The sequence below is a fragment of the Poromitra crassiceps genome, assembly GCF_964638095.1.
Source record: "Poromitra crassiceps genome assembly, chromosome: 5".
Lineage (NCBI taxonomy): Eukaryota > Metazoa > Chordata > Actinopteri > Beryciformes > Melamphaidae > Poromitra > Poromitra crassiceps.
Window position 1 is genome coordinate 65,246,718 of NC_139642.1, and position 26,436 is coordinate 65,273,153.

General features: G+C 43.2%; 1 protein-coding gene across 1 annotated transcript in view; it reads left to right on the forward strand.

The window, feature by feature from the left end:
* The window catches only part of gkup (glucuronokinase with putative uridyl pyrophosphorylase), a gene marked incomplete at both ends in the record, with an annotated part of 60,777 nt that extends 34,584 nt beyond the window's left edge, over positions 1 to 26,193 (forward strand). Inside the window, 8 exons of the mRNA XM_083636859.1 lie at positions 1,438 to 1,530; positions 8,677 to 8,737; positions 11,641 to 11,754; positions 15,328 to 15,385; positions 21,977 to 22,045; positions 22,132 to 22,195; positions 22,300 to 22,371; positions 26,107 to 26,193. Coding sequence (XP_083492985.1) covers positions 1,438 to 1,530; positions 8,677 to 8,737; positions 11,641 to 11,754; positions 15,328 to 15,385; positions 21,977 to 22,045; positions 22,132 to 22,195; positions 22,300 to 22,371; positions 26,107 to 26,193 — 618 coding nt within the window. The remainder of the gene's footprint in view (positions 1 to 1,437; positions 1,531 to 8,676; positions 8,738 to 11,640; positions 11,755 to 15,327; positions 15,386 to 21,976; positions 22,046 to 22,131; positions 22,196 to 22,299; positions 22,372 to 26,106) is intronic.
* Positions 26,194 to 26,436: the final 243 nt, after the last annotated feature.

Here is a 26,436-nt window from a genome sequence, read left to right on the forward strand (position 1 = left end):
TCCATGTTGAAAACAATTAGCTGTGTTGCTGAGGTACTCCCAAACATTGCTTAAAGTGCCATGAGGCTACGTTCACACAGGGCACCCATGCCTTGCCTACGCCTTGCCTTTACCTATGCTTCTAAATAGGTGTCCTTTTTAGTCAATGAGGCTGAGTACACAGGGCGCCTCAGCATGAACCTTGCGTGTACCCACGCCTCGCCTGACCTGCGCCGATTTTATCCTTTAGGCGTGTGTTCTATTTTCAAGCCGACTAGGCGCGTGAAGGCACACTTTTTCTGTCAAACCATGAAGGAAAAACGCGACAATATCCGTGGGAAATGGCAAAGTCAACTGAATTTCAAAATAAAATGGTGTTACTACAACAATGTTGAGCAGAGAGAGCGAGAGAGAGAGTGATTGACGGGTGGCTATCACGTGGGGCTTTCTCCCCGTCGGTAAACAAATCTTCAGGAGAGAGAATAGCGACCGAAGAAGCAAGATGGATAATGAAAACAGAGGAACAGAGGAACAGTTTCTTCCCGCAGGCCACGAGACTCCTTAACATACACAAATAGTGTAGTAGCTGTACTGTACCGTACTGTAGCTGCTACCATTACGTATGTCTAATGTTTAATTGTATGTTTAATAAGGTATATGCTATTTGCACCTGTATGTCAAATACGTCAAATTTAAGATGTACAAGCACGTCTAAAGTATGCACATGACATGTGCACCTATGTGCACCTATGCACACTGTCTCTGACCTGTCTTACGTTGTAAACGGAGTCCACAGCACAAGAATTTCACACGTGATACTTGTACCATGGAGTGACAATAAAAATCTTGAATCTTGAATCTTGAAAAGTTAATCCACTTAGCGTTAGTACAACAGCATCCAGTTCTCTATGACAGCAGTCACCAAAGAAGGAGACCTGGTTATACATATCCAGCATCAATAGCACATTAAATATATCCGATTTATTTTACCTACCCATGATCATTCGGGACCACACGTGACCAAAAAAAACACTCGGGAGAGAGGAGAGGCGCTTGTAACTCGGCTCAGGTTCAGCGTGGAATAGGCGTGCAGTGTGAACGCAAAAGCATGTGATAGGTTCACGCGCAGCTCAAGGTCTGTAGGCGTAGGTTGAGGCAAGGCGTAGGTGCCCTATGTGAACGTAGCGTAAGGCTCAATGGCCACAGCACTGTGCTGTGGGCTTCAAGGTATTTGTGCTTGTATGAGTCTGGACAGACATGGATGTAGACTGCTCACTTGTTGGCGGAGGCATACAACCACGATGTGGTATTTCTAGTTATGTACTATACTAAGTTTTATGTTTGAGTTTATTTACAGTTACGCTTGATAAAAAAAAATTGACACAATGATAAAAACTGTAGGCTACTGCTGTGAGGGAATAGTGTCAAGACGTTGACAATAATATTTTTCTCTTTCAGGATCTGCCTCGACCCATCCGAGCCAACTTCATTCTGAATGTGGAGACTGACGAGCTGTTCATCACCGCTGGCCTGCAAGACCGAGTGGTGCAGGTCTGTGACATCATCAACACTGGATGGACGGACAGTCACCACGCTGTCTAAGGCAGGGATGGGCAACTTTGATGATAGAGAGGGCCACACAAATAAGTCCTCGCTACCAGAGGGCCATATTGTGACCATGCACTTCCACCAGTAGCCTAACTGTAACACTATCACTCCCAATTATAGCTACTAATTTGATGAAAAGGACTGGTAATCAAAGTTTATTATAGCCTACCAACATTTATATTTTTCATATTCAAATTTAGTAATTCTTCCATTCAGATGACACCTAAAGTATATACACCTAAAGAAAACATGTCATATTTTATGTAATACATAAAACATCAGTCAACATGTATGTAATGTATTTTCTTTAATCCGGTGGAAACACACAGACAGATAGCCTAATGCAGGAGTGCCCAACCTGTCGATCGCGGTCTACTGGTCGACCGCGGACTGACCCCAGGTCGATCGCGTCAAAAATCGATTATAAAAAAAATATATATATATATATATATATATAATCAAATAAAAATATAATGGAAGTACATGCAGTTGTTTATTTTAATTATGGATCATAATACAATGCAATTTCAAATGCACTTTTATTTTAAAAGTAGGCACACAGTGAGAAAAAAGAAAGTGAGAAAAAATAAATCATGTATTGGGGAAAAAAAGTGATGCATCGATTTAAGATAATCGTAATCGAATCGAATCGTAGCCTCTGAATCGTAATCGAATCGAATCGTGAGGCCAGTGATGATTCACAGCCCTAATGTCAAGTGGTTGTGGGACAACGAGAAAGTGTTGTGAGGTTAGTTACTGCAGGCTGGAAACGATGTGTGTGCGTTTGCGATGTTGAAACTGGACTGGTAGAGGCTGGCTGCTTGAAAAGTAGATCTTGGGTCAAAAAAGGTTGGGCACCCCTGGCCCTAATGGTTTATAGTGGGACAGACTTCCCATGCCTGCCCATTCACTTGAATAGAACTCTCCCCAATGCTAAATTTGTTACAGCTTTGCCAGTAACATGACAGTAAGAAAGGCAGATGTAGTGAGCAAAGATGGATGATTTAACTGTAATATTCCAGAGCTCTGACCTAACCAAATCTAACTGACATCACTATGAACACAAAACAAAGAACTTCTGATATAATATCAGTGTATCACTCAATACAAAAAATAAAGGCTTTGATAGAACCAAAAGCCTATGGCTCCTAGTCTGCAGATAAAACACATTGACAAAAGCCATAGTAATTTAGACTCAGGTGTGCATAAACTTAGGTTAAGAACTTCCATTTTTAAATACAAAAATGTGAAATTATCACTTATCGAACATGAGAAGCAGATATTTGTTGGTTATAGTATCGGCTGAAAAAAAACACCCCAAAGTCTATAAATCCCCCGTATCTGAAGAACATAAGGGGGCAATTCCCCCCCAGTTTGCAAAGTGAATTTTAAGCCCTGCACTAGTGGATGTCACACACCAAAATCTCGGTACACACTTGTCACAACTCCAAAAGTCTGGTTATCCTACCCACATGGCGGATGACGGAGATATTATACACGGGCGCATTTTTCCAAAAAGTTTGCGTGTGGACGGGAGGCCAGAACGCATAGAAAAAGCTCAGTTTAAAAAAATACCTGGGTACAATTCAATTCAATTCAAACTTGATTCAGGACACAGAGCCCCCTGCGGTCCATAGTACCACAAACACCAAACACAGAATAGAAATATAAAAATAGAGATATCAAAAGAAACAGATAAAAAAAGCACAGGCATTAGAAATAGGGCTGGGTTCAAAAAATCGATTCTCCGATTTTTAATCGATTTTTATTTTAACACGTTCACTGCCATTGACGAGTTGATACGTCAAAAAAAATCCAACGGTTGACTGCCAATGACGAGTTGATACGTCAAAAAAAAAAAAAAAAATTGACGGTGGGACGTTGATCTAACCCTTTTACATCTCTTATATAAATATTGGAGCCGCCGAACGTGTACAACCCATTCCACCGACCCACTAAGTGGCGACAGTGCTGAGCACTAGAGACTCCAGACTAGAAAAAGCAGAGCCAAAACTGCAGGGGAACGCGCGATGAAACCATTCTCATACTGTAAAATGGATTGGCGAAAACGCTTTCGCTTTCGCGTTGATTGCTGGCGGTGGGGGATTGCAAATTTGCATAATAGATTATGGGTGCAACACACTTTGAAACACGCAGCATAAATAAGACCAGAATCGCAAAAGAAACCCCGTTTCTTGGGGTTTCTCAACCGAAACCCCAAGAAACGAGCGAGCCCATCCTCGCCCAGCGGCCGCCAGCAGACAGGAGCAGCAGCAGAAACGAGCTTGTGACACGCCCGCTGCAGCCAAGAAGAACACACACGGAGGGAGGAGTTTGAAGTAGAGGGGGGTTTCCTGCTGTTATGGAGGAAATTACTGTTCAAAACTATTGTTTAGATGTCTGACGTCTTACTGATGCCAAAAATGAATGGTTAAAGTGACTGTTCTATCGAATTTCACAAAAAGCTATTTATCTCAGCTTAAATTTTCAGACGCTGAAACCATGCTGTATTCAAGTGCTAATGCCTACATAACTACTCAAGCTGCGTTCACACCGACCTATTAAAGTTTGTCGCTGGCGTCGAGTTTACATACAAAGTCAATGCAAACGAGCGATTGAGCGTATATTCGCCTGGGAGAATAATCGCTGGGCGTCCGAGCGGCAGAGGCAGAGCGATAGGGAGAAAATACGCTCGTCGCTCAAGATGAAATATTCCAACTCGAGCGAAAATACGCTGGCATCAGTCGCTCGCTGTTCAATGCTGATTGGCTGCCGTGTGAGAGCGAGTCAAGGATCACTCTGGCTTGGAACAAACCGCTGGTTTATTGTGTGGCAACAAACCGCATTGACAGGCTGACAGCTGACATGAAGTGAAGTCTGTACTACCGGTATGCAGCTCGCATTAGGAGCACGCTGATAGGCTTAGCTTGTAAACAATGACGGTGGCTCGTAGTGGACAAACAGCATGACATTGCGTAACGTTATATCCCCCACATGTCCGTCATTTCGTGTGCCTGTTGATGAGCGATTTAAACAGAGCGACAGAGCGATTCCAAAGGGTTGACTTGAGCGACAGAGCGAAAAATAAATATCTCGGTGTGAATGCACCTTTACTCTACAAACTAACTCTTTTAGACAGAGAAAGCACACATTCTATTAGTTCTTTTGAGATATTTTGTGTTCACAAAATCTTAGCAGAAAAGAATCCTCGGGTCTTGAAAGATGAGCCAGAATCCTCAAAAAAAACCTCTGGCAGAAGCTACCTACAGTAAAAAAAAAAACGGCTGGCAGTGAATGTGTTAATCCTCGATTATCGATTCATATGTCCAGAGATCGTTTTTTTTTTTTTTTTTTTTTTTTTTTTTTAATAAACAGGCTAAAAATATTATGCTGTGTGGTAGTTGAAACATAGTTTCAAGTTGACGTTTATTTATGTTTGTAGTTGAAACAAAAACATAAATACTGTAGGCTACATGAATGGAAATGTTTGATCATTAATATCTACTTTTAGAAATTATATAGGCTGAAATCAAATCACTGTGCATAATTGTGAAAGTGTCTTTATTGACAGATGAAAAGGCTGTTATTTACCCTTTGTCACCACCTGGTGAGTAAATATATGTGTAACTAAAACCATTAAAATTGACAACAGGTCTGCAACTTCTTTTCCCCCGTGTATCTACTTGGCTGGTTGGGAACCCCTGTGTTACATAACTGGACATGTAATTCAGGGTACAGATCAAAAAACATTTTGAAACATATTGAAATCGATCGAATCGAATCGAATCGAATCGAAATTAATCGATTTGCAACCTTGTGAATCGGAATCGAATCGATTCTTGAAATTTGAACCAATACCCAGCTCTAATTAGAAATGATTCCATACAGGCTAAAACGCCAGTGCCACAAGTGGGCAGTATACAGCGGGGTACAGTACGCTTTAAAAAGACCAATCTTCACCGCCACAGAACCGAAATTAAATTTACGAATCAACATGTTCGCTTGTGCGTACATCTTACGACACGGTCTGGACATGTCCCTATCATCAGATAGGCCTAAGTATTTAGCCTCATTACATTCATTAAGAGAAACACCAGACAGGAAGAAGTCAGGAAAGACTGATTTTCTGTCCTCCCTACTTCTGACAATCATAGTATTACTCTTATTTGCATTATATTTGATGTCGAAATCGATACCATATTGTGAACAAATCCTCAGTAACTGCTGAAGACCAGAACTACATGGGCAGAAAATCACCAAATCGTCTGTGTACATAAGGTGGTTGATGAGATAGTCTCCAACAATGCACCCTGTTCCACTGACATTTAACTGAGAAGACCATACAAATATTTAACAAAAAATGGGACAAAATACTTCCTTGACGGACCCCATTATTCACATGGAACGGAGTAGATACAGAGTTTCCCCATTTAACGTGCATCGTCTGGTGAGCATACCAATGAACCAGAATCTTCACCAGAGATCTAGGGACGCTCGTTGACATAATTTGTGGAAGAGTTTTGCCTTGAGTATTTATCTCAAATCTCCTTAAGAGCAAAGATACACATATCAGTGCCATGTTTTCGTTTAAAACCAAACTGATTATCAGAAGTCAGGATGTACTGCTCCAGCCTATTAAGTAGAGTTCTTTCCAGCACTTTGGACAAAATGCTGGCAAGAGCTACAGTATAGCGCTGTAGTTCTCTGAACTGTTTAGTTCACCAACTTTGTCTTTGATGACAGGCACTAAAATAACAGATCAAAAAGAATCTGGTCAAATGCCATGTACGTGTGGACAGGCCTTAAAGTCGGAAAAGGCATGACACAGAACAGAGGAATCACCATAACAACTCTTCACACGTTTCGTTGCATTTATATTTTTTGTTTTAAGGATGTTGGTTGTTATGGTTAGGACAAGGCAAGGGTTGAAAATGTTCAGCTCAACTTGTGCTATGGGCTTGTGGCTTACTGGATAAGGTGTTTGCCTTCCAATCTGATGATGGGGGGTTTGAATCCCAGTCAAGCCACTTACATTTTTGGGGCCGGTGTGCAGCATGCACAGCAGGGCCCTTACATTCGACTCTGTCGCCCGCATTTGAGCATGGATGCAGGGCGAGGTAATGTCTTTCCACTTCCCAGTCCGGTAGGTGGCGGTAATGCACCTCTGGCTAATAAACACATCGTTGCCTTGAACCAATGGTGACTGGTGAAAAGTGAAAAAAAGCTCTCTCTGACTCTGTCTGCTTCATGTGGGCGTGCCGTCTTTCCCCTCTTCCCTCTCTGCTCGCTCTATGGCGAGTCCTTCAGTCCTCACTGCAGCACCCGGGCCCGACAGGAGGACAGACACAGCGAAAATGGCAGCGGCTTCGTCTTGCAAGCCGCCAACGCTTGTAGAAAAAGCAGATGCACGAAGCGAAATATGGAAATATTTTGTATACGTTGCCGACAGCGAAGGCAAGCCCGTGGACACATCGAAACCAGTGTGTAAAAGGTGCTTCAACGCGACCCAAGCGAAAGGCTCAAACACATCGAACCTGGCTAAACATCTTGCCGACAGGCCCCCCGACCTGTTCAAAGAGTTTAAAGACCGACAGGTTAGCGAACGTGAACGATAAACATACATGCCCTCAAATAAGTCAAACGAGTATTGTGTGACAAGCGAACTTGTTTCACTGAAAAAGTTCGCTTGTCACAATAGCCTACTCGTTTACAGTGAAACACGAGGCAATGTGCTGGAGCACAGATCTCTGCCAAGGAAGGAGCAAGTCATGACATGTAACGTTTAGGGGAGGGGACATCAGATGACTGCATACCATGTACAATATTTAATAACACTATGGCCCTCAATGCCAGTGTTATTAAAGCTTTTACATGGTAAGCAGTCATCTGATCTCACCTATCCTAATATTTACAATAATCCCAATTATTAATGATATACGAATTCATTGTAAAAAAACACATAGCCTACACGTATGGGGGGGGGGGGGGGGTTCGACCTGGCCTTGTTAACATGCATTTTTCTGATTTGAAAATGTTAAATTAATTTAAAATATTGGTTATTAGGGTTAGGCAGTACAACAATTTGGTTGGGGTTGGGGTTTGTGTTTGGTTGTTAAATAAGAAAGCCCTAACCTTAAAGGAACACTCTGCCCATTTTCAACCAGCTTTGTATCATTAGAACATCAGTAGTATATCAGAAAACTGTAAACTGTTTTGAAGTCTGTCATTTAATTTGACAGTTATTGAGTGTTAAAGTGTGGACCAGTGACATCACTGGTCCACACTAACTCAAATTAATAACTCATTAACTCAAATCAACTCTCAATAACTGTCAAACATTCTGTCATTCATCTAGTTTGACAGTTGACAAAGCTGGTTGCAAATGGGCAGAGTGTTCCTTTAAGCAAGTTGTTCTTGCCTAACCCTAACCCTAACCATAACCATAACAACCAACATCCTTAACCCTAACCATAACAACCAACATCCTTAAAAGAAAAAATAAATATGCAATGAAACATGTTTTAAAGAGTTGTATGGAGATTCCTCTATTCTGCCTCATCCCTTTCTGGCAGAAAGTCTTCCAGGCTAACTTAACTTCTCCCATGTGCGGTTGGCAGCATCTATCTCTACCAATGTGACGTAAATACCCAGAATACCTTGCGGCCCAAAGAAGGCCAAACTCCCGTCAGGATGACCGGGAACAGAGGAATCACCATGACAACTCTTCAAACATGTTTCATTGAGTGTTTATTTTTGTTTTAAGGATGCAGGTTGTTATGGTGACGGTTGTTCTGGTGACGGTTGTTATGGTTATGATTGTTCTGGTTATGGTTAGGCAAGAACAACTTGGTTAAGGTTAGACTCAGGACTTTCTTATTTAACCATGACCAAACCCAAACCCCGAACCAAATTGTTGTACTTGCCTGTTTGAAGAGTTGTCATGGTGATTCTTCTGTTCCCCTTCATGACGGGAGTTCAACCTTCTTTGGGCCGCAAGGTATTCTGGGTATTTCCGTCACATTGGTAGAGATACCAGCTCCCGTCTAAGAACCAGGAAAGCAGGAACTGATTGTTGTTTTGCCTTTGCAGGTGTATGAAGGCTTGGTCTACATGGACTTCAGCAAGCAGCTGATGGAAGAGCAGGGCTATGGTATTTCACTATGATCAGGGTGTGCTGTGGGTTTCTGAAGGCTGGTTGGAGTGGATTTTAGGATGAAGCTGCCAATACACAACATCTGTGCTCATATTCACCATCTATAATACCATCATGTTTTCAGTGTTTCCCCCTTTTTTAGCTGCAACCAACAGCTCCATAATTCACTCTGTTGGTTGGTCGTCCACAAAAAGTTCACCACACTTTAGCAGGCACAGTTTTTGCCCTAGGAGGCTGAACTTTGACATGAGGTCAAATGTGTGTCTGTGTTTCTGCCAACTTGCTAAAGGGTGGCGGGGACACAACCATGGATGTGCTTCAACACAGGAGAGTCCAATTGTTTTTATATACAGTCAATACACAGACTACTGATAAGTAGCTCATACAACCCCATCTCTTTAATAACCCAAAACAGTGTTTCCCATACATAAAGGAATTTGTGGCGGGCCGCCACAATAATATTTTGACCGCCACAATAAGATGTTGACCAATTTTTTTTTTAAATTATTATTATTATTTTTTTATTATTATTTTTAAGTGCACCTGAACGCAACATGCAAGATATCCGCTGAATAAGTGTCCAATAAATGTTCATGTCATTCTGGCCAATACTTCTGTTATAGCATTTCAGTCTGGAATATGGAATATCTTTCAATAATCTATGATTTAGCTGCTAAATTGTCAAATACCGCCATCTGCTCGCTACCCAGGCACTTGTGTATGTACTTAACCCAACTAACTTAACCTAACTAACTATCCGGTGTGCACAACACTGTCAGCCTAAACTCCGGCTGACACCCCAAAAACCTACAATCCGCTACAGAAAAATGTATATTGTTTGTTTATTAACACATTCACTGCCAACAGTTTTTTTTTTACTGTAGGTAGCTTCTGCCAAGGTTTTTTTTGAGGATTCTGGCTCATCTTTCAAGAGCCGAGGATTATTTTCTGCTAGGATTTTGTGAACACAAAATATCTCAAAAGAACTAATAGAATGTGTGCTTTCTCTGTCTAAAAGAGTTAGTTTGTAGAGTTAGTAGTTATGTAGGCATTAGCAGTTGAATACAGCATGGTTTCAGCATCTGAAAATGAAAGGTGAGAAAAATGCCTTTTTGTGAAATTCGATAGAACAGTCACTTTAACCATTTATTTTTGGCATCAAAGACATCAGACATCTAAACAATTTGTTCTGAACAGTATTTTCCTCCATAACAGCACCCGCACCCCCTCTCCTTCAAACTCCTCCCTCCGTGGGCGTTCTCCTCCTCCCTCCTTGGCTCTGCAGCGGGTGTGTCACAAGCGAGTTTCTGCTGCCTGTCTGCTGCCTGGCGGCCCCTCGTCGGGCGAGCCTGGATGGGGCTCGCTCGTTTCTTGGGGTTTCGGTTGAGAGCTTTGATGAAGCTTTTGCGATTCTGGGCTTTATGCTGCGTGTTGTGTGTTGCACCCAGTCTATTTTTGGAACCCCCCACCGTTGTGCGCCACCGTTGTGCGCCAGCGCGAAAGCGTTTTCTACAGTATGAGAATGGTTTCCTCACGCTTTTCCCTGCAGTTTTGGCTCGCTTTCTCTAGTCTGGAGAGCACTGTCACCACTTAGTGCAGGGGTGGGCAATTATTTTTCATGGGGGGCCACATGAGAAACCCAGATTGTTGCCGGGGGCCGAACAAATGCCGTAACCCAGGAACTTTGATGATAGAGAGGGCTACAAAAAAATGTCCTCGCTACCAGAGGGCCAGATTTTGCTGAGTGTTGGGGGCCGAATGGCACCGGCGCAAATTTTTTGGGGGCATTTGAAGTCAGGTTTAGAGGAATACCTCATTTTAAATTAACAGTTATGCTTAAATTAACACTCATATTCTGGTTTATTTAAAGAAAAACATTTTGGCTAGTGGAAATTCTAATTGGCTGGTGCCCGGGATTCTCAAAGCCTGTGTTGAGGGTCACACGAACAAAAATGCACTCTTGAAGCTAAATAAATCCAAAACCGTTAGTTTTGAAAGTTAATTATTTCCATTTTTACTTCAATGTAGAACAGTCATTTCTTACACATTAGATTACTTTTAGCCTTTTAGTCATAAAGATTACTGAAAGATATTCCATACCAGACTGAAATGTTATAACAGAAGTGGAGTATTGCCCAGAATAACATGAACATTTGGATACTTATTCAGCGGGTACCTTGCATGTTGCATTCAGGTGCACTGTAAAAAAAAAAAAATTTTTTTTTTTTTTTTTTTTTGCAATTCCAGCGCGGGCCACACAGGGGGCGCTCGCGGGCCGCATATGGCCCGCGGGCCGCCTTTTGCCCAGGTCTGACTTAGTGGGTCGTGGAATGGGTTGTACAAGTTCGGTGGCTCCCATATTTTTATAGGAGACGTAAAAGGGTTTGATCCACGTCCCACCGTCAAATTTTTTTTTTTTTTTTTTTTGACGAGTTGACTCGTCATTGGCAGTCAACCGTTGGTTTCTGCTTGACGAGTTGACTCGTCAACGGCAGTGAATGTGTTAACTGGCCCCTCGCCTTCTATCATTTCACGAAAGTGGCAAAGCAAGTTGAGTATCCCTGACCTATAGGGAGAAATTTAGTTTGTCATTGTAAACCCACAGCACAGTAATGATGACATGTTCTTCATAGATCTAGCCTTTTAATTTAGCTCTTAAGCTTTCTCAAAGTACACCAAATTCATGCATTTTACTTTAAAATGTTTAAAAAAATCTTGCGGGGGAGCATGCCCCCGCACCCCCCTAGACGGGGTCTGCGGCCCCCCACCACAAATTCTCTAAATCCTGTGGGAAACACTGCCAAAATATTGTTATATTGTAGCATAAAAGGCCTTGTGTGTGTGTGTGCGTGTGTGTGCGTGTGCGTGTGTGTGCACTTGCGCGCATGCGCCGTCCTCAGGGAACTACGTTTCCATGGAGATGGGTAGGCTTCCTGTGTTCTGGCTGGCCTACCTGAGCGACCCCAGTGACTCAGGTCGTATCCATAGCAACGTGCGTCAGCGCTGGCTCAGCGGTAGGCCTCTCCTCCTCATATGAAACATGGTCGCACTGTTTACTTGAGTTGACATTTTGTGACTATATATATATATATATATATATATATATATATATATATATATATATATACACACACACAATACACATATATACTGTAATTGATTTGATTTGATTTGATTTGATTTCTTTTCTCTTGTTTGTTTCATGGCCAAAAGCAGGGTTTCTGAAGCAGGGTTTCTGTAGCCTGGTAAACCAGCCGGTCACGTGAACTCACATTTCATTTCCTTCTACGAGACCATCTGGCCTCCAGGTTTCACCCAGTGTTTAGCAGTGGGCGGGTGTACTTGCCTTGACAGACAACTCCTTCAGCCAATCAGATCCAGTCAAATCCAAATCCACTCGGAGAACGGCGAAAACATCTTTTCCGCTGAGAAACTCCGCTGTTGCATACTTTAATTGTTGTTATTGAGTCTATTTCTGCAATAACTGCACTTTATGGCTGTTCAAACTCGACGAACGTTGATGTTACTGCTCGAGGTAGACAGCCACGGAGGCAGCCATTACTGTTTTGCCAGTGGCGTTCCTGATTGGCTGGTTATAATGTCAACTACAAGGCGGGTCGCTGATTGGCTAGAACACTTTCTAATTTCTGAAAACTCCCTCCCAGGGCTGGAGGCCAGACGGTCTGGTAGAATTAAATGAAATGTGAGTTTACCAGGCTAGGTTTTCTGTTACCCCGCTAGCCGGGCGCTTCTCACCAGGGCCGATTTTACACTTCATGGGCCCTGGGGCTATTCATCTCTGCAGGGCCCCCCCCTCAAGCGGAAGGGAGTGAAAACAATTTGAGTGTTTTTTTTTAACCTTTTTTAGCCGTATTTAAAGGAATATCTCATTTTAAATCAACATTAGGATTATACTGTTGTGATGTCATTATTCAGTATCTTCTCCTTTTCTCACTAACTTTCATGTCACCACCTGCTCTCCTGTCAGCATTCTAACTTACAAACACAAACTGTAGGTTTAGCCATCATGTTCTTTCATAAACAGCCTGATTGGAAAGAAAACATTGCCACTGAGATGTCACAACAAGCACTTTTATTATTATTATTTAGTATTTATTATTGCTGTTATTATTACAGTGCACACACACATGGTTATTCAATTATTGCACAAATCAATCAAGCAGTATTCAAGTCTGTTCGTACCTGAAATGTCTTCTTCCTGACTTTTGCCGTGGCAAAGCGTTTGACTAGAGTGGTGAAGTCCAATGTTCTAACAATGTCACTTTCCAATGACATCAATGGTGTCAATCAAAAAAAAAAAAAAAAGATTTTTTTTTTTTTGGGCCCCTTGATGTCCCGGGCCCCGGGGCTTCAGCCCCGGTAAGCCCGTTGGTAAAATCGGCCCTGCTTCTCGCTCATACTGAGCATTAGCGCCCGGCGAACATCAACGCATTTCCCATCAAACAATCGTGCCGCTCTCACGTCTAGGTATAAAAATGAACCCTTACCTGAGCCAAACACGTGAAGTGAAGACGCTATCCGATGCCCAACATCCTCTTCTTTTAAATACATATAGTGGCCTCTTCCAAATTGTTGCATAAAATCCACTTTTCCGTCTTTGAGAAACCGAAAATGTAGGTGCTATACCATTCCGGAAGTGTGGGGCATTAGTAAGTATACAGTGAGTAAACAGTGAGTCGTCGTTCCGGGTTGCTCCAGATGAATGATTTTCGTTTTTTTAATTTATAATAAATAAACAATATTTATTTAATACATGTGATATTACATGATAAAATACATTTATTTCAAAGATATGGCAAAGAAACACTCAGCCTAGCCATTACATAGGAAATTAATAGGGGGCGTTTTTGACCCCAGTTTTATATGAAAGGAGTAGTGATACTTTTTTTCTTCTTCAAAAAGTAAGAAAGAAAATGAAAGTATTTATCTCACATAGTATCTCATATGAATACCATAAGGTATATTGTCAGATATGAAGAGAAGTCAGATTTGAGCACAAATTTGGATTTGGCTGCCATTCTCCCAGGTCTAATGTACAAATGTGCTTATAACACTTGTGCACTTTTTCAAAGAAGCACAAAACCTCTCACATAGTGAGTGAGTGGATACCATATGGCTTGTTTTCAGATGTGGAGGGAAGTCAAATTTGACCTCAAATCCAAGATAGCCGCCATTTCCCAGAGTCCAATGTACAAATGTGCTTATAAAAAAATTGCACTTTTTCAAAGAAGCATGGAATTTCTCACATTAGCCCTTTTCCCACATGCGCTTTGTACCGCAAAATGACCGGAACGTGGTCAAATGCCTGCATGTGGGAAAGGCGCCGTGCCGGTATAAGCGCGACCCCGTCGTCGCGGCCATTTCACCAGTTTTGAGCTAGTCAGAAGAGCGGTATGCCGCGATAGACAGACAGGTGAGAAAGGGGTCCAGTCATTTTCCGCTATCAGTGGGCTGTGACTTCGCGGACCAGGTTGCACACAGACTGGACTGTCTACTGTGTGACACAGTAGACAGTCCAACACCAAATACACAGCTGATTGTTCGATATTCCCCTGGTGTTGCGTACCACCAAAGGACTATTGCCAGTCGCAAACGCGCTTCCAGTGGTTTTCGCCACCGGGTGATCTTGCGTGTTAATGCGGGTCGGACCAGACTCAGCACGTAGTCGAACGTACATCGGGACACGCGAAAATGACGCTTCCATTCCACGTCGTCAAAATTGTTCAGAGCATCTTCCCAAAATAAATTCCCTCCTGGTCTCTCTTGCTTCCAGACGGCTCTAGTCTCACGCAGCAGCGCAGAGGTACATAATAACACTGTCATGATCTGTCCCCGGTTTAGTCTATCTTCATATTCTGCACGATGTTGAGCGGACAAGACTGCGAACATGAATCTGTTTCTGTTCGCACGTATATCCCTTTCCATTTTCGCCTTAATTTGTCTGCGTCGCTGTCTACGTTTGAGGAAAAAGCGCGTCAGCAATATTATCAAAAGAGTGGACGCCGGCTCCATGTGTGTTTGTTGTTGCCTGCAGCACAGACCCCAGGCCACTCTCCTCCGCCCCCCGCGCCGCACCCCACCCCACCCCACCCCACCCCCCAACATACCGGCTATTTGACGACTAGATTCTCACTTGCGAAGCTGAGGTGTGAAGGGAAATTCAGGGAAATGTCCGATATTGACTTACAGGTAATTTTCCGGTACGCATGTGGGAAAAGGGCTATAGTGAGTGGATACCATAAGGTTTATGTTTAGGGAAGTCAGATTTGAGCTTAAATCCAAGATGGCCACCATTTCCCCGAGTCTAATGTACAAATGTGCTTATAACAATGGTGCACTTTTTCAGAGAAGCATGATATTTCTCACACACTACTACTATACTACTATTAAAAGTCTTACATTTAAACCTGCAGAAACTTGTAAAAGCTATTGAGTGTTTTCCCCAGGAGTCCTGAAGAGAAGGATTTGCTTGTCTGGTGAACTGCTTTGATCTTCCTGTCTTTCTACAGGAGAGCCCCTGGTGGTTGTCTGGTGAACTGCTTTGATCTTCCTCTGTCTTTCCACAGGAGAGCCCCTGGTGGTTGAAGCCATGAAGAATTTTGCTGAGCTCACTGATCAGGCCAGGTTGGTCGTAGTGGTTTTTGCACATCTTTACAACACTGCAATCCTCCTTATTATAACTAGTGCAGTGCCCGTTCCCCCATGCACCACCCCGTGGGCGCTTCCCCCCGCACACACACTGCACTCTGTCAGGTCCACCTAAGTGCAAGTTTGAAGTCGATCCGACAAACGGTTCTCGAGATACGCGAAGGACAGACATACAGACAGTCCTGGAATAAGTCCAAATTGCATGAAATGCGGCACCGCACTCCATCGGGGTTCGAGCAGCGCACTCCCCAAGTTTGAAGTAACAATCTGAGAAATGTTTCTCGAGATAAACTGCTTTTTGTGTTGCCAGTAGGTGGCACTATGTCAAATTGCAAGAAATTCAGCGCCGCACTACTTTGAGTTCCCAGGAGCACACTCCCCAAGTTTGAAGTCAATCGGATGAATGGTGCTCAAGATAAACCACGTTTTTGTTGCCAGTAGGTGGCGCTCTGCACAAACATTGCACAAAATTCTGCGCTGCTCTATGTCAGGTTCCCAGCAGCACACTTAAAGGTCCCAATTCGTGCAGCTGTAACCTCTTAAAAACGTGTGTCTCTGGTCCATAAAACATGATTCTGGATTAATTTGTCGACAATATAGCAACCCCGTTTGTTGTGACGGAGTTCTCACTTCCTCATCTCGTCGCTTCCCAAGAATTGTCTGTTTCTATAATATATTCAGAACTAACAGTTCCCATTGGCCGCTGAGGGAGAGCCCGCCCCAGGCTCCCAGCGGCCAATCAGATTAGCGTCTGTGGACCAGCACGCTAGGTTGTGTCCACAACTAACGCTATCGCTAACTTAACGTTGCTACGCTAAAGAGGACATCTCAAAATGCCTAGACTTACCGAATGCACCTCCGCAGTTGCTGGATCACGTACAGTTACCGTCGCTCCAGCTAGAAGTGTTAATTTTGTGGCTATAGACAAAATGCTGCAGGTAGCTTGTGTGAGAGAGACCCGCGCAGTATGCTTGAGGAAGCTCGTGACGTCCCGATACCCCGTCTGGGAAACAGAGCGTTTGGGTGTGTGGCTTGAAGGAGACTGCAGGGGGAAGCTGGATAGGGACAAATCCAACTGTGGCAGTTCTGAGCTTGTGACCACTCATTACAGGGAGGGCTGACAGCAGTATATATGCATTTACAGGTAAAAACAGCTTTTGCACGGAATGGGACCTTTAACAAGTTTGAAGTCGATCAGATGAATGGCTATCGGGATAAACCACTTTTTGTTTGGCCAGTAGGTGGCGCTATGCCAAAATGCACGGAATTCAGCTCCCTGCACTCCCTAAGCGCACTCCCCAAAGTGGAAGTCGATCGGACGAGCGGTTCTTGAGATAAACCGCATTTTTTATGTTGCCAGTAGGTGGCGCTATGCCTAATTGCACGAAAACAGGGCACTGCACAATAGGGTACACTCCCAAAGTTTGAAGTCGATCCGACCAACGGTTCTCGATGGCATGCAGCAGATGATGCTCATCCATAAGCAGTTGTGGAAATAGCCAGGTTTTACTCTGGGAACCCTACTTACACAGGATGGGGGTTCCCAGAAGTGGCGTGGCCCTAGAGCACGGATACTCAACTTGCTTTGCCTGGGGGCCACTTTTGCAAAATTACAGGAAGCAAGGGGCCAGTCAATAAACATTAATATTATTTTTTCTGTAGCAGATTGTAGGATTTTGGGGTGTCAGCCGGAGTTTAGTCTCACATTTTTTTGCATAGTTAATACTAGGGATGCACCGATCGATCGGCACGTGACCGGAAATGGCCGATTTTCATGTGATCGGCCTCGATCGGTGATCTGCGCCGGTCACTCTAAATAGCCGATTCTGTGAGCCGATTTTCACATGACGTGCGCGCTCCCCAAAGCACCGAGACAGGCACCCAGCCACCACACCACACACGCCAGCATACCTCATTGTGGATTTTTTCCACCGTCAGTGAAGTAGACAAAGCTCGCAGTTTGTCACACATGCAAGTCGAAAATAAGCCGTGGAGACAGAGATGCGGCCGAGTCCCGCTCGGCTGGAGTCCAGTCTGAGCGGCTCGCTTCACCTCACTAGCCCCTTTCTCTCTGCTCTCTCTCCCCGGGAAGCGGTGCTCCAGCAACCCGCCACCGCGCACAGCCGGCTTGGCGAGGTGAACGTGAGCATTGTGTCCAGTATAACCATTCCCCGACCTGCATTCTCCATTCCACATCAGCGCTGCTGCCTCAGCCTGTCACTCATGTTGCAACGTGGTGGATACAGGAGAGACCATTTGTTTCGTATTGCAAATAGAACGACATGAGAACGACGGACATAATAATAAAAATGCATCGGACTCACAAGTGTGCAACGTTTTCTGTGCGTGATGATATTTTTTCGGATGGCAGATAAAAATATGCATACCAAACTTCGGACTGTGTGTAAACTCCGCCTGATATTCAGACTGAAGATCGTTACTGTAACTCATAAACTCATTTCCCCTCTACTCAAGAGGACTGGTCTGGAGCCAGTCTATAAACTCCTTGTCCATGGATCATTTTGATGTTCTGTTGCACCTGTTTTCTTTTGGAAAAGTAAATGCATGATAGCTGTGGGATATATAGGCTATTGGATTTAATTAAATTTTTGTATTCATTGTATTTGCACAAAAAAGCTCTGTCCTGTAGCCTAACCTGGAACACTTTTATTTTGAGATGTGTTTGAGTGAGATGGTCCTACTTCATGCAAATGATAAGAATTGTTTATTTGTTTATTTGGATCCCCATTAGATGTAAGAATTGTTCTATGAATCTTAATTTTCAAACAAAGTTACAAAAACGTTTGTGTAAGCTGTCAATTGTTGTTTTTAGAAAAAAAAATCGGAATCGGCAAAAATCGGTATCGGCAAGTCAGACTATTCAAAAATCGGAAATCGGAATCGGCCAAGAAAATGGCAATCGGTGCATCCCTAGTTAATACATATACTGTAAGCAGTGTTGGGCAAGTTACTTTCAAAATGTAATATACTACATATTACTAGTTACTTTCATTTGAAAGTAATAAGTTACTTTACAATACTACTTTCTGTGTAAAGTAACTCGTTACTTATTACACTACTTTTGCCTTACTTTCACCAAAATAACAGCAGCAGCAGAATGATCGCCGCCCCGGAACCATCCCGAAAAATTATTTCAACCGCCTTGAAGTCAGTGTAAACAATCCAAAATTCTAAATTATATTCTTTTCCTTTGTTATTGTCATCTATAGTGGTTATTTGCATAAAAACACACAGTTTGATTAGGAAATGATTGTATCTTTTTTATTATGTGCTTTGATTTAATGAAATGTAACTCAATTTGTAACTTGAGTTACTTGACAAAGTAACTGGTATAATATTACTTAAATCCTATAAGTAATAAGTTATATTACTGAGTTACTGCTAAAAGTAATATATTACATGTCATATGTTACTTTTGTAATGAGTTACCCCCAACACTGACTGTAAGTGCCTGGGTGGCGAGCAGACAGCCATATTTGACAATTTAGCTGGAGCTCAGTCAAATTTTATTTAACCGTATTTTTCATTGGGAATTAGGAAATTGTCGGGGGGCCACTCTGCACCCTATCGCGGGCCGCATCTGGCCCCCGGGCCGCAAGTTGAGTATCACTGCCCTAGAGGATATTATTTCCGAATGCGTGACTCATTATAGCCACATGAAAATCTCTTAGAAATCTCACTTAACTAAGATCATTGAGCTCTACTGATTATTTCCCCTTCACATGAATATTAATGCTGCTTATTCAGCTTACAAATACACCATTCTCTGCTCATTTCATGCTGCCCTCTTTGCAAGACATTTTTTAATTGGAACCTGAGGAGGCATACTGGCCGGCCCGCCTCATTTACTCACATCAAAGTAAACAGAGGGTCTTGAGAGTGAATGGGGGCCATTCACTGTCAACGACGCTACATTTACTTTTCTCACTACTGTCAACGACCCGTCAACGACCCTCTTAAAGCTGGGGCTTAGGGCTTGAAGGAGCAGAACTGAAGACAAATATTCAAATATCGAACGTGTTTCGCGTCTGAATCGCACGGAAACAGGGCACTGCACTCCGTCGGGTCGCCATCAGCGCACTCCCCGAGTGTGAAGTCTATCGCTAAGCCACGCCCCGACGCAGACGAGCCAATCACAGCACGTGTAGCTCCGCAATACACTCGGACAACCGGAGCCGAGAGCTCCATAGAGAAGCAGAAGAAATCGGGATTCTCCTCTGGTTTTATGGTGTTTCATACAGTTATAAGTAGAAAAAACTGGTCAAACGATGTGCATGGGGGTAAATGCAACATTACGAGGTATCCTGGGAAGCCAGGCAATTGGTAATATTAAACTAGTAAACGTAGATCCACTCACATCCACAATGATGCTGCTGTTTGGACGTTAAATCTGCAATCGTGGTGACAGCGAGATGACGAGTCTTCTCCCTCATTTGCCTTCCGTGATCCAAAGGTATCATGAAATCATCATGGTATTCAGAAACTCGGCAAAAGAAAATGCTGAATTATGCGAGTTTCCAGCCATTACGTTATGCACGTAATGCCGGAGTTGGTTGAAGACGAGGCGCATTGATTGATGTGATTAAAACATCGCCAGTCACCAGTCAAACCCTAAAACAAGGGAATTAATCTTGTTCCCCAAATAAATATGAGGTAGTCTAAAGAGAAAACATGATGGAAAAAGTGGTCTGCTGTAGGCTCTGCCTCTCCTGATCTGCTACACCCATGCATGCGTGCTGTTGTCTCGCTATGAAAAACATCGACACTAAGTTTCTTGATTATACAGAGGTAGGCCTACATAAAATACATTGCCAGGCGCCACTCTTCAATTCGGCATATAATCCATGGAGAGGTTACTCAAGTGAATAAAATGTAAATTCTGGATGTCAGTCACCTGTTATCCCCACTGGTTATCTTCTGTCTTCTGTCTTCCTTCGTTAAAAGTGCATGTTTGGTTAAAAATTCGCTAAAGCCGTTTCCAAACTTTCCATGCACGTATATCGCATTTATTTTTATCGATAGCTTTAAATGTTGTACATCGCCCTCCATGGCATAGTGAAGTACTTTATGATGGCTTCTAGACGATATCAGGCCTCAGAAAGTTGTTTAGAGCGTCTTGGGATATAACTTTGACAGTGACGGCTGCCATTTACTCGAGTCAGCCTGCCCTGTGTTTGTCCGAGTGAGGACAGGGGGTGGGGCTTAGCGATATGTTAATTATAGTATAGATAAAATTGCCTACGTGGACGGGCGGGTAGCAGGCGGTGGTAGTCACGATTTGCGTCACGAACATCGGGCAAAGTGGCGTCGGCCCGATACCACGCCACCCCCCCCACCACACACACACACACACACACACACACACTCGATATAGTGCCACCTACTTGCAAACAAAAAGCATTTTATCTCGAAAACCGTTTGTCCAATCAACTTCAAACTTGGGGAGTGCGCTTACGGGGACCTGATGGAGTTCAGTGCCAAATTTTGTGCTATTCGGCATAGCACCACCTACTGGCAAACACAAAAAGTGGTTTATCTCAAGAACTATTCGTCCGATCGACTTCAAACTTGGGGAGTGCGCTTAGAGGGACCTGATGGAGTGCAGTGCCGAATTTCGTGCAATTTGGCATAGCGCCACCTACTGGCAAAACAAAGTGGTTGATCTCGACACCCAGGGAGTGCGCTTAGGGTGAGTTGACAGAGTTCAGTGCAATGAATTTCGTGCAAATTAGTATAGCGCCACCTCCTGGAAACACAAAAAGTGGTTTATCTGGGAACCACCCAGAACACAACGCAATACCGGGTCGGAGGTCCAGCAAACTAGATATGACACACGTAGCGGCCTAATAATCTAGTAATGTTAAAATCACAATAGCGGGGTTTCCATCCAAGCATTTTTTGTAAATTATGTAGGGCATAATCAACTCCTAGGTGTGCATTAAATGATTTTAATGCACAACGTGGAGACAAACAACCACCCGACGCACACTAGTAGAGGGTTGTTTCCTCCACAAAGTGCACTAGAATCGTTTATGTCAATGCTCAATGCCCATGTGCAGTTTCAGATTGATTAGCCAACCCATTGAGGAGGAAAATGGTGCCAGACGGACAGACAGAGTTTTCCTCATTTTCTAGTAGGATTGAACTGGAAAAGCAGAATGGAAATGGCAACATTTCAAGTTTCCCCCAGTATCTTTTTAACACTTAGAAATTAGCTTTGGAGGCTCTGAAATGTCGATAAAATATCTGTCCTTTGGATGAAAGTGTGAAATGTGGCCAACATTAGCTGAAGTGGTAGAACAATAACAACTTACTCAATGCCTATTGAATCTTGAAAATGTATTCAGCTTTTCTCATGGATGTGTTTTTTACTTTGAGGAAGTGTATTTAGTTGCTTCAAATCAGCTGATGGAAACACACTTAATGTTATTTTTTGTGAGGTTCCACATTTGCATAGAATTCACTTAACAGTTGTATGGAAACCTTGCTAATCTCATTTTATGTTACATCTCACCAATGAACGTGTCCTAAACGGTTTCCCTCAAGGATGGCTTTGGAGCACGGAGACTGGAGTCAGCTGGCAAAGCTGATGGACCAGAACTTTGAGCTGCGGAGGTGAGCTCTCTGTTTCTATTGGCTGTGTTCACATTATGGTCAGGACAACACAGCCAAAGCCAGAACAATAACAATGTTTCCTCCAGGTCCGTTTACACCGAGGACTGTCTGGGTCCTGGGAACCTCAAGATGGTCCACCTGGCGAGGCAGGTAGGTGCATGTCCCTTGTTTGATCCAACAACATGTACTGTACACCTTCCTCTGTCTTGTATGTTCTGTGTATGTATTCACACTGTTTTCGCTACTTGCTGCAGTTTGGCTCAGCTGTGAAGTTACCAGGCAGCGGGGGCGCTGTAGTGGGGCTGTGTCTGGACCAGCAGAAACTGGTAAGGCTGTCGTACCCTCAACTGCTCGCCTTCACCTGCTATAGGCCCCTTTCACTGCAACTGTTTTGAGGTGGCAGGTGTAACCAATAACATTAATGAGGGCCCTGGCACTGGAACACCTACAGACCTGCAAACTTGCACGTATTTTGTGTAGCAGGAGTGCACGCATTTTGACATCAAAGTATGCTGGTACAATTTGTCACTTCAAACTACTCAAACAGGCGTTGACGCCTTTGAATTCAGTTGTGCACATGCAGCATCCAGGTCGTACTCAAAATGGTTTCCCAAGTTTGGCAGGTCTGCACCTAAATGGAATGGAACCATCATTAACTCATTCTCCGCCATTGGCGTCTCGGAACGTCATTTAAGCGACAACGTTTCCCCGCTATTGACGTCAGGTGACGTCGATAGGTGTTTTCACCGTCATGTGATAGATGGCGCTCTTGGCCACCTTATATGAACCTTTCACTTTATGTAACTTCTATTGTATTCTATTTTATTATGTCCGCCAGGCGAAAATCGCCGGGAGGAGATCATGTTTTGGCTGTGTGTGTGCGTCTGTGTGTTCTCCTCTCCTAACGCGATATCTGAGGAACGCCTTGACGGAATTTCATCAAATTTGCCTCAAACGTCGACTTGGACTCAAGGATGAACTGATTAGATTTTGATGTTCAAAGGTCAAAGTTCAAGGTCACTGTAACCTCATGAACACCATTCCCAAGTTTGTTAACGCGATATCTCAAGAAAGGCTTGATGAAATTTCTTCCAATTTGGCTCAAACTTCAGCTTGAGAAGCAAGGATGAACTGATTAGATTTTGGTGATCAAAGATCAACAGTCAAGGTCACTGTGACCTCTCGAATGCCATTTTCAAGCTCGTTAACGCCATATCTCAGGAATGTCTTGATGGAATTTCTTCAAATTTGCCTCAAACTTCCACTTGGACTCAAGGATGAACTGATTAGCTTTTGGTGCTCAAAGTTCAAGGTCACTGTGACCTCACAGCCACTCGTTTTATGCTCGTTAACGCCATATCTCAGGAAAGCCTGCTCACTTGTTGGCGGAGGCACATTGTTGGCGGTCGTTCTAGTTTTAATTGATAAACAAAATCCATTCAGCTTTTTTCCAAACAACTTCACAAGTCAACGGCGAGTGGCTTCAGTTTTCCCCCTGCCCAGGGCTGTTTCTGGCCCTTTTGGGGCCCTATGCGACACCTTACAGTGGGGCCCCCAAACCACTGTCATCATAATATCCCTGAATGAACATGAATTACGAGGCATAGTTCATCATCAATAAACCTTCTAATTAATCAATTACGCACAATATTAACAATAACAATGAATGAATGAATATTTTATTTTCATCTCAGGACAATTGACCATCCCACATGCGATTATCAGACACATCAACATTCAGTAATGAACAAAACATTCCGGTGTGTTACCCAACCAGCAAGATAACATGAATGACGAGGCATAGTTCATCATCAATACCCCTTCGGTAACACTTTATAATAACGTTCAGTCATAAGTCATTTATAAGCCTTTAGTTAATGATGAACAATTCAAAATACATACTTCGGCATGCGCTGGGACGCGTCATCAGTGATGTTAGCTGGGGTCGTAAGGTATTTCGGGTCTCTCAACATCATACACCCTCGCCCAGTAGACCCGGCCGAGGCCGATTAAGACCCCGACCCGCGTCCCGGAAGCAGCCGATACGGATCAGCCTTCCTACTCTGTCTGCAACGTTGCCCGCGGAAGGACTGATCACACCCAATCCGCTGCAATAGAGCTAGTGCTACACCGCAGCATTGAAAGACCCTTCGGTGCATGGAGGCTCAGGCCCTGTGGTTTTCCCGGCCGCGCTCCTTCTTCGTCTCACCAGACCCTCCCTGGTAAAGAAGGCAATCCTACTATGCCGTACCATCATGGCGTACCATGGGCAGGGAGGATGCCTCAAGGAGGCCTGTGCGCTGCACGTCATTCGCCTGCGACGAGCACCTCGCTCTAGCCTGAAGGACCGCGCCGATGTTTACACAGATTTTCGGGAGGCTAATCCGTAGCGTTTGTGGATTTCTCCCTCATGAGAGAGCCAGGCTGGGGTGCTAAACCCATCCCGTACCGGGTGCCGTCTCTCCGACCGTCAACTGTCTCTCTCCTGAACTAATCATTTACAAAACATGAATACATTTGTAGATGATTAATAAATGCTATGTTAACATATCACAAATGTGTTGTTAGTCATCTATAAACTTTTAGTAAATGAAGTGTTCCTCACCTGTTATAAATGATGTGTAAATCATTTACAATTCATTTACAAGGCTTTCTGCATCCCCTAATCTAAAGTGTAAACCATTCATCACACTACGTACAAGCTCTGTCAAAATTGAAGCCAATGCGGAAGTGCACTTAAACCTGCATTCTTTCGAATGGCCTGCAGGGGAGTGACCCCTTGGTCTGTGGACTTCTGTTTTTTGATGCCTCATGTATGGCATTTTGGCCATTGCCTGCGAGCTGTGTGATCAGTGTACAAGCGACCTGTCAATCACGCCCCAAAACATAGTCTGAATATAGCGATTGAGACCATAAACGCATTAGGAAAGTGTTTACTGAGGTCATACTTAAGGCTTCAAAACAGAAGTCCACAAACCAATGGGTCGCCCCCTGCAGGCAAAGAGGACACTTCCGCATTGGCTTCAATTTTGACAAACAGAGCTATACTCCCTTGTATGTAAAACATTTATGTGTGATGACTGGTTTACACTTTAGATTAGGGGATGCAGAAAGCCTTGTAAATTAATTGTAAATTATTTACACATAATTTACAACAGGTGAGGAACACTTCATTTACTAAAGGTTTATAGATTACTAACAACACATTTGTATATGTTAACATAACATTTATTAATCATCTACAAATGTATATTAATGTTTTGTAAATGGTTAGTTCTGGGGATGCACTGATCCACATTTTTTCACTTCCGATCCGATTCCGATACCTGAATTTGGATATCTGCCAATACCAATATTATGCCGATACCAATATTTTTTTTGAATATACAGTATAGGCAAAGATTTGGCCAATTAAAGTTTTTTTTTAAATATACCTTGCAAAAAGCAGACAAAATTAAGAAAATACACAAGGCAAAGAAGGATACTATTATACATGGGCAAATTACAGCCAGTGTGCGCTGGAATTGCAAAAAAAAACCCGATTCCAATCCGATCCGTGAATTAATGCCAATATCGGCACCTGATACCGATATTGGATCGGATCGGCCACATCCCTAGTTAGTTCATCATTAACTAAAGGCTTATAAATGACTTACAACTGAACGTTATTATAAAGTGTTACCCTCCCATAGCCACCAACTAAAAACTAAACATATATGAGAAGTCCATGTATACACAGCATAGAATTATTTTGCAAATTGAATAGCCTGATGGCAGCTAGCAGGAAGGACTTCCTGTAGCATAGTCCTGCACCTGGGTGGGATCAGCCTGTGAGAGCAGACTCAAGTAACTACTGTCTGCTGGAAAAAGTCATATTAGTGTAACTTATCACCCAGTATTGGTGCCAACATAGGTTTGAAAGCAGAAAATGTGTTACTACAGTTACTATCGACAGCGACAGTCTTTGCTCTCTGGTTTCTTACTGTTGTGAGAGACTTCTTCAACTACACAAATCTTGACTATGCTACAAATGACTCATTAGTCTGTGTTTGTCCCACTAGGTGGAGATGAGGCAGGCTTTCCAGGAGGCAGGCTGCGTCTTCTGCCTTATCACACCGTACGACCCATCCACCAGCGGCCCGGACTAACCTCTCATCATACCTTCCACAACTAATGATTATTTTCATTATCCATTGATCTGTTGATTATTTTCTCCACTAATCGATAGTTTGGTCTCTAAAATGTCACAAAATGGTGATCACCTTTCCACCAAAGCCCAAGATGACATGCTCAAATTTCTTCTTTTGTCCTGACCAACAATCCACAACCCAAAGATAATAGAAACAGAAACACTAAAGAAACTAATAGAAACTGAAAATTTAAGAAGCTGG